The sequence below is a fragment of the Beta vulgaris genome, chromosome 3, assembly GCF_026745355.1.
Source record: "Beta vulgaris subsp. vulgaris cultivar EL10 chromosome 3, EL10.2, whole genome shotgun sequence".
NCBI lineage: Eukaryota > Viridiplantae > Streptophyta > Magnoliopsida > Caryophyllales > Amaranthaceae > Beta > Beta vulgaris.
In genome coordinates this window covers 25404756-25413633 of record NC_079204.1, presented here as the reverse complement: position 1 = coordinate 25413633, position 8878 = coordinate 25404756, and the positions used below count along the sequence as shown (strand labels likewise).

The window sequence follows — 8878 nt, the reverse complement described above, 5'->3', positions numbered from 1 at the left end:
AAATATGGAGTCCCACATTGAAATCTTAGCAATAGTAAGAGGGAAACTAAGTTATAAAGCATGGGGATAATGAGTTTGTTTTTCTTTAACAAACCATGGAGTCCCACATTGAAATATTAGCAACTCTAAGAGGGAAATCAAGTTATAAAAGCATATGACGGGTGAGTGAACAAGCTCACCTACCTTGTACTTAACCTATAAGATTGGGCCTACCAGCTAAGTGTTGATGTGGTCCTACACGGTTGGGCTTCGAGCCGAGCCGAGCTCACTAGTTGAGCCTAAACGAGCTCATGAGCCGAGCTCGAGCCGTAAATTATAATCACGAGCTCGAGCCGAGCTCGGCTCCCCCAAGCTCGGCGAGCTCACGAGCCGAGCCGAGCCGAGCCCAGTACTATTCAGGCTCGGCTCGCTCGCTAAGCAACCCTAGTCGGTCCCAGTAAACTTAGAAGAAAGAAAAAGTAGAGTGAACAAAATCTGTCAAAAAATTATAGTTTTTAATTTAGGCTATGTTTAATTCACCTTTTTTTTTGCTTATTTCAGATCAGATAAGATAAAAAAAAAATGTTCTAATTAGATCAGATCAGATTAGATCTGATCAAATCATGCTTATATTTTAAAAATCATTATTACTATTAATACTATTATTTACTAGTATATTTGTTGAGAAAGATTATTATTGTTGCTGTTGTACTTATTAATTATTAATATTGGTAATTATTATTAATCTCATTGTTATCATTATTTTAAATTATTTTATTGTTATTTAATAATAGAAAACTAAAAGCCACGTGTTAAGAACATAAGATTGACGCAAAAATAAGATATATATAAAATATGATAGCTCAAATTCATGACAACGAAACTACTAAGTTTGTATTACATTTCAAAATAAGCTAAGTGCGAGATATAAATTATAAATTTAAATTCGGTATACCTCTTCCTACCGAATTTCAAATCTGTCTAGCTATCTGGCTTGGGTTATAGAATTATTTTTAGTAATAATTACTACTATTATTATGATTATAATTATTATTGTTGTTATTATAAATAATAATAATAATTATTATTATTAATAAAAATTGTGTAAAGGTTGTGATAGAAATAAAATGATAAAAATAGTAATATTGTAAATAAGATCTTATAATATATTGCATAATACTGAATTACAAAGTAATAATATAATAGTAATAATATATTTTATAAAAGATTAGATCTTGTAAATATCAGAAAAAATAAGTTCAGATTATATCAGATCAGAAAAAATAAGTTCAGATCAGATCAGATCAGATAAGTTCAGATCAGAAAATTTCAGGTGAACCAAACATAGCCTTAAAACATTAAAAAAAAAAAAAACCTTAATTGTAAGCCAAATAAATTACCCCAAAACATTTCTATTGCACAAACCTAATCTATATCTCCTACTTGAAAACGACGACAAATCATATGGTGGTCCAATAGTCATATGTAATGTGTATGTATCCCTTTATAGCACGTCTCTTTCGTCCTACCTTCTTCTTCATTAGATTAGCTTCCTTATAAATATAGAAGTCCTTGTATGGCGGTTGTCCAAATCAACCAAACACAGCCACTAAGGAAGACCGCAAATACCCAAAAAAGCTCACACACACCATGTCACATATCGCAGTTGAGAGGAACAGGAGAAAGCAGATGAATGATAATCTCAAGGTTTTACGTTCTTTGACGCCTTCTTTTTACATCAAGAAGGTATATATACCCTAACCCCTTTAGTACTTCCGTATATAGTATGTTTCATTTTTTTTTTCTAGAAAGCCGTAATCGAAATATTTTCAGATAATGGCTCACGATTGATGATGAAAAAAACCTAGCTATGACCTGTAACCTACCAACCAATAGCATATCTAAATCTTCATAATAATGTTTGCTTTTCTAATACCCCCATATTTTATCCTTGTTGGATTAGAAAATAGATGTCGTAATATATAGCATGTAATGGCTAGGGCTAAAGTTGCAGGAAAAACCATATTCGTTTGGCCAGACATTCTGTTTGAGATCCTTTTCTTAGAAAGAGAAAAGGATATTTCAATAGGAAAATTAAAGTTTAACGAATTTTATGAGTATTTTTGTCAATTTTGGAATTCACCAGTTAGTGCCAAAACTATAGTAAAATTTGCATTCTTAGACAAATGCATGGTAACAAAACTTAATATGAGATTTGGCTCTTAAGACTAGAAACCCATACTTCACCATTTTATCCCAAAAAGAACTTACTCCATATAACTATAGACTTCTAGAACCCACATACACCTTCCCTCGTAACATTTCTCACTCTTTGTTTCCCTCTGTCAGTCAAATACGAAAAAAAACACACACAAAAACTTCAAGATACCAAGAGATCAGAGTACAGTTGTAAATGCAAAGAGATACACTAACAAAAATTAAACTAAAATTAAATGGGTATAAGGAAGAATTTTAGAATACCCTTATCTTAAGAGAAAAATAATACTATTTTTCTTGCAACAATTTCCTGAAAAGGAAATAATTAATTACTTGTAACACTTTCTAATTTTCGTGTTCCTTTCACTCTATCTCTCTCATCATATCGGCACTCTTTTATTTTATTTTTTTTCCTCTCTAGCTCTCTCCTACCCGAATTTTGCATTGAAATTGATGGAAAAAAAATGTTGCAAGTAAAAATAATCCATGAAAGAACATGATTTTTATGTTTTTTGTTAATAAATAAAGAAAATCTCTGAAACAGCACCCAAAGATTCATATTTTTTTGTGACAAAGATCCAATGTTGCTTGTACTAATCTCACAATAATGGAATGATTTCAAGTACCTTGTGGATATAAAAGTTGAAATAACTGACCCGAATTATACTTGATTGGTTTATTTGGCGACAAAAATTCTAGAAATATCAAGTAACCTTTACTACCTACTTCATATACCTTTCAATTCTATGCTTGGAAAAATTATTATTGAGCATCAGTCTCATATTACGATTGGAAATATCAAGGGGGATCAAGCATCCATTATAGGTGGAGTAGTAGAGTTTATTAAGGAGCTGCACCAAGTTCTTCAATCCTTGGAGTCACAGAAAAGGAGGAAAAGTCTGAGCCCTAGCCCAGGTTCAGGTCCAAGCCCGAAGCAACTACAACCTAGCCCACGTCAACTAGCAAATGCCAATATCATCACTAACCATTCCTTTCAATTTGATGGTGGCAAGGAGTTGGTAGCCTCCTGCAACTCTCCGGTTGCAGACGTCGAAGCGAAGATCTCAGGATCTAATGTTGTGTTGAGGGTAATATCGAAGAAAATTCGTGGCCAATTGCTGCGAATAATAAGTGTACTAGAGAAGCTTTCATTCGATATTATTCACCTGAATATTAGCAGCATGGATGACACTTTTCTCTACTACTTTGTGGTCAAGGTATTTATACTTTCCCTATCAGTATTATTCTACCATTCATTCGGCCACAATATCTTATGTTTTTCTCCGTCTCTTTAGTTTATCTTTTAGTTTTTTCTACGTCAAAGTTAGTTCATTAAATTTTACCTTATTTTTTTTTTTTACTTATATATGAGATAAATGTTATCATATGTTATTTTGTTAGATTCATTTTAATTGGTACACTTAAGATATCAACTAAATATTTGATATTTTTATTATTATGTTATGAAAGATATTAAATGGTAGAAAAGATATATTTTGGAAAAGGTGAAAAATCAAAGAGATAATCTGACTAGTAAATTTATAGGATATACAATTATTGTTTGTGAATATTATGTGGTTACTATAATAATCTTCTTGTATACTTGCAAGAATTATTAATTGCGCCAAAAGTAAAAATAATTATTAAGATTTTTAACAACTCGTCAAAAAAATTTCTGCTTTTAGGGGTTGTGACTTAGGAAAGAGTGATACTAAAACTAATATGAACCCGGTGCACACTAATTAGTGTGCACCCGATCCATATCACGTGAGTTTAGGATAGTGTATATTGATATGATATAGTATATGTTAAAATGATATAGTGTATGTTAAAATGATATAGTATATATGTTAAAATGATATAATGTATGTTAAAATGATATATTATGTGTTAAAATGATATAGTATATGTTTAAATGATATAGTGTATGTTAAAATGATATAGTGTACCTATGTATAATATAGTATATCTATTTTTGATATAGTGTATCTATTTTTGATATAGTGTATGTTTCTGTAATGCGTTTAAGTAAATATTTTCCTATAGATATAGTGTATCTAGTTATGATATAGTGTTCCTATAGGATATAGTGTACCTAGTTATGATAAAGTGTACCTCTGTATGATATAGTGTACGTAGTTATGATATAGTGTATCTATTTTTGATATAGTGTACCTATATATCATATTGTATATCTATTTTTGATATAATGTATCTATTTTTGACATAATGTATAAGTGAGTACTTCTTAACCGGTCACGTGCCTGGGCGTGGTCCACACTATTTTTAGTGTGAACCGGGTCCATGCAAGGCGGATTGACTTAGCTATCAAAACAATGTAAGTGAGGCTGAGTTCATCGATTGCATGATTTGCATGCAAAACGTTGAAGATAATATATGGAGCTCTATCATCTCTATGGTCGACCATATATCAATATTCATCCATTAAATCGTATATGCAAATGTCTGTAACTATTTCAATATTTTACAAATTCATGGTGTCAATAATTTCTAGAATCCTCTATCTTTTATAAATTATATAGATCAGTTTGCTTTGGTCCCCTAATATATCTTGTTACAGATAGGGCTAGAATGTGAGCTGAGTATGGAGGAACTAGCAGCTGAAGTTCAGAGAAGCTTTTGTACCATTAACACTATCAGTAATATTACTGAGAAATAGGGCATAAATGTAGCAGAAAATTAGTGGACATTTGCTTTGCTTTCTTTGTCCTTTTCTTTTACTCTCTCCATATGGAATAGTTATAGTATTCCTTTTTCCTTTTTTCAGTTATCTTGAGGTATAGTTGTTTTTTTATAGGACATTAAGATACTTTTCATTTTTCAACTTTGCACCTAATCAATATTTGTTTTCTTTTTTCTTTTTGACATACCCAATATGGAATAATAAGTAACTTTTTTCACGTTTCGATTTCAACTATGTTGTAGTTTTTATGATTATAGTTTCTTATACATACGATGATATCAACCATCTCAGAATCTTTTTATGCTTATTCGTAGGTTAATTTGTGAAGAACCTGTGTTATTACACAGTTCTAGCTTAGAGATAAAATTATTAGAGAGAATTTAGGAGAGAAGAATCTCATTGTATTAATCTGAAATATTCTTTCTTACAATCAGTATATATACAAGATACTAGAGAAGCTTGTAAGAGAAGCTAGCTAACAGAATTGAAACTAACTCTAACAAACTCTAACAAACTAGAGCACGTGTCATATAAATATCTAAGATGATGAATCATGCTGATTGATGATATCAGCCTCTTTACACCCCCTTTCAAGCTGGACTTAGGACGATGAGAAACAAGACCAAGCTTGAGAGATAAGAAGTTATGCAGAACCAAGAGGCTTTGTCATGATATCAGCCAGTTGTAAGGAAGACTCACGTGATGAAGATTAAGAAAACCATCCATGTAATGGTCTCTAACATAATGACAATCAACCTTCAAATGTTTTATCCTTTCATGAAAGATGGGATTTTCAGCAATGTGCTGAACTGCTGTATTAACACAAAATAAATTAATAGGCTTAGGAACATAAACTTGAAGATCTTGCAATAAAGCATCAATCCAAACAGCTTCACTTGTGGTGTGACACATGCTACGATATTCTGCTTCAGTAGAGCTCTTGGAAACTTTTTTTTGCTTCTTAGTTTTTCAAGAAATAAGAGAAGATCCCAAGAATACACAATAACCTTTGAGAGAACGGGCAGAAAAAAGGACAAGTGCCCTAATCTGCATCATTGTAAGCAGTAAGAGTAGTATGATTATGAGAGGAGTAGAAAATGCCAAAGTTAATAGTGCCCTTCAAATATCTAAGAACATGCATAGTAGCCGAAAGATGAGTAGATCTATGATCACTTAGAAACTGACTAAGTTGTTGCACCACAAAAGTAAGATGAAAATTCCTGAAATTGAAAGAAAAAAACACGGAATGAATGAGCTAGGAGTCGACCCGCTCTGATACCATGTGAAGAACCTGTGTTATTACACAATTCTTAGAGATAAAATCAGAGAGAATTTAGGAGAGAAGAATCTTATTGTATTAGTCTGAAATATTCTTCCTTGCAATTAGTATATATACAAGATACTAGAAAAGCTTCTAAGAGAAGCTTGTAAGAGAAGCTAGCTAACAGAATTGAAACTAACTCTAACAAACTCTAACAAACTAGAACACGTGTCATATAAATATCTAAGATGATGAATCATGCTGATTGATGATATCAGCCTCTTTACATGATTTCATTCTATATCTCGTCTATCATCTTTTGTTTTATAATGTACTGGATGTCTTGTGATTATTGCTACTTATTACTGACCCAGGGACCTTGTCCAAAGTGCCACTACTATATACAATGGCCGATCTTCAACAATTGTTTTACCAAGGATACAAGGGACGAGTAGAAAAAATAAAAGTTTAATTCTAAAATTTTAAAGGTGAATAGAATATTAATAAAAGCGCATCGAGGTTTAAATATACTGTTATCAATTAATAACTATAAAGTTATAGTTAATGTAATTGTTTTAAGTCACAACACTTAATATTTAAGCAACTTTGTCCATTTATATGTTTGACTATTATCAAATCTTCAAATAAATTGAAAAAATAGTTAATAAGTAATGTAACTTTCTTATTTATCTAAACTGAAATTGCCACATTGTGTTAACTTTCTTAATTTGGAGTAATTGGCCCATCAAAAAGTAACAATGATTTTTTTTATTGGTCAAGCCGAAAAAAATTATTTTTTTCACTTTTTTCCTTTTTTTACATTTTTTTGGGTAAAATGTAAGCTTTATATTGCCAAAAATGCGCTAAAAGCCTTCAAATACAGCCCTACACATTCAGCTACAGACAACACTCACAAAAAGGAACTGTTAACAAACAGACAACCTCCTAATTAAGAGTCAAAGCACCAAACCACTCTTTATCAACATTACTTCAACTCATATTAAACTTACTACGGACTCTAATACAAAAATCCACCTAAATACACTTAATAACAATTTCTGGCCTAATTACAGCTGCATTCCAATCTGCATCATTCCTAGCTTTCCATATATGATAAACAATAGCAGCAAGGCTAGCATAGCTGGTCTTCTGTTCCTTCTCACTTTTTCCTGCTGACAAAGTAATTCTCAAGCTCTTTGTTGGTGATATGGAACAAATTCATGATGGCTTTGCAAATTTTCTGACTTAACTCACATCTAAATCTAAATGATTACATGACTCCATTTATTGACCACGTGATTACACAAGCAGTATCATTACATAACCCAACTTTCCCTTATTTTGAGCTTCCCAAAAGCAGCTTACCAAACAATAAAAGAGTGTTTGGGAAAAATTACACTATTCCAAACCCAATGGTACCAGTTTACCTTCTCCTATTCCTTAGTGAGCCAAGTATAACCCATCTTGATACTATACCCTTTCCTACCATCTAGCCATTGATTACCATTGTAAGCAGTTCTCATCTGATTTTTCACTCTACAAATAATCTTCCAAACCCAACTTGCGCATCAATGAGCTTCATACTCCAACCAATCTTCCTCCTTAATATATGCACTGTGAACCCATCTTATCTAGATCAAGTCTTCCTTTTGAGAAATTTGTCATGTATATTTCCGAATAACAACTATATTCCATAAATACAAATCCCTAATGACAAGTCTTCCAAACTTTATGGGTTAACAGATCCAATACCAAGCAATAGGCGATGCTTGTTCAAATAAGTTTACCATTCCATAAGAATGCCCTGCAAATTTGCACAATTTTATACAAAACACTTTCTAGTAAAAGAAAAACTTGTGCCCAAGAAGTTTGGCGACGTTGTGGACAATCAACCCACTAAAACTTATGGTGACGTTGTCATTAGTTTCATGTGCCTTCAGTTTCAAGGATATCAATAAGCATTGCTAACTTTTGTTTACAACAGTGAGAACATGCTTTGAAAATGTTTAACTATAAATTTGAGCGCGGTATCTGAACCCTAGTACCAAATGGCATAACCAAAAGCACAACACATATATGCTAATTAGGGGGTGTTCATTTAAACCGAAATCGAAAAACCTTACTGAAATATCAAAAACCAGTCAAAATGGGTGGTAACTGTACCAATTATGATTTTTGAGTGAACAGTTAACCGAAATACCGAAATATTTTTTTTTCTCTATTTAATTATTGTGAAACATCTTCAAACAATTACATTCATTCTAATATTTGCTACTAAGCTACAACAATTAGAGGAAGTATGCGATTATTTGGAAACTCTAGTACTAATATAAACACTATAATTAGGAAATAGAGTAAATTGTTAGTGTTAGTTATGTTTTCCATTAGAATTATTATCTACTTACAATACATTTTATATTAGAATATATATATAATATTAAAATATACGCACAAAAAAAAGTTAAAAATATATATGTAAATTAATTAAAGCATAATAGTATAACTTAAATAGCAGTTAATGGTTAACCCAAAAACTGTACCAAAAAACGGTTAACCGCTTAGGCGGTAACTAGTCTAAATGGTTACGGTTCGCAAAAAGAGTAAATCGAAACTTCTAGTTACCGAATCAAAATGTTGTTTCGGGACGGTTAACCACCAATGAATACCCCTAATGCTAATATATCGAGTCAAATACCACCATATCACAGAAGGTAAAA

At 31.7% G+C, this 8878-nt stretch overlaps 1 protein-coding gene across 1 annotated transcript; it reads left to right on the top strand.

Annotated features, from left to right (window-relative positions):
* The first annotated feature begins 978 nt into the window (after positions 1–978).
* On the top strand, positions 979–5123 carry LOC104906785 (transcription factor MUTE). The gene is made up of 3 exons (XM_010695594.4): positions 979–1725; positions 3000–3413; positions 4778–5123. The coding sequence occupies exons 1-3, from the start codon at positions 1630–1632 to the stop codon at positions 4874–4876; spliced, it is 609 nt and encodes a 202-aa protein (XP_010693896.1). The 5' UTR covers positions 979–1629; the 3' UTR covers positions 4877–5123.
* Positions 5124–8878: the final 3755 nt, after the last annotated feature.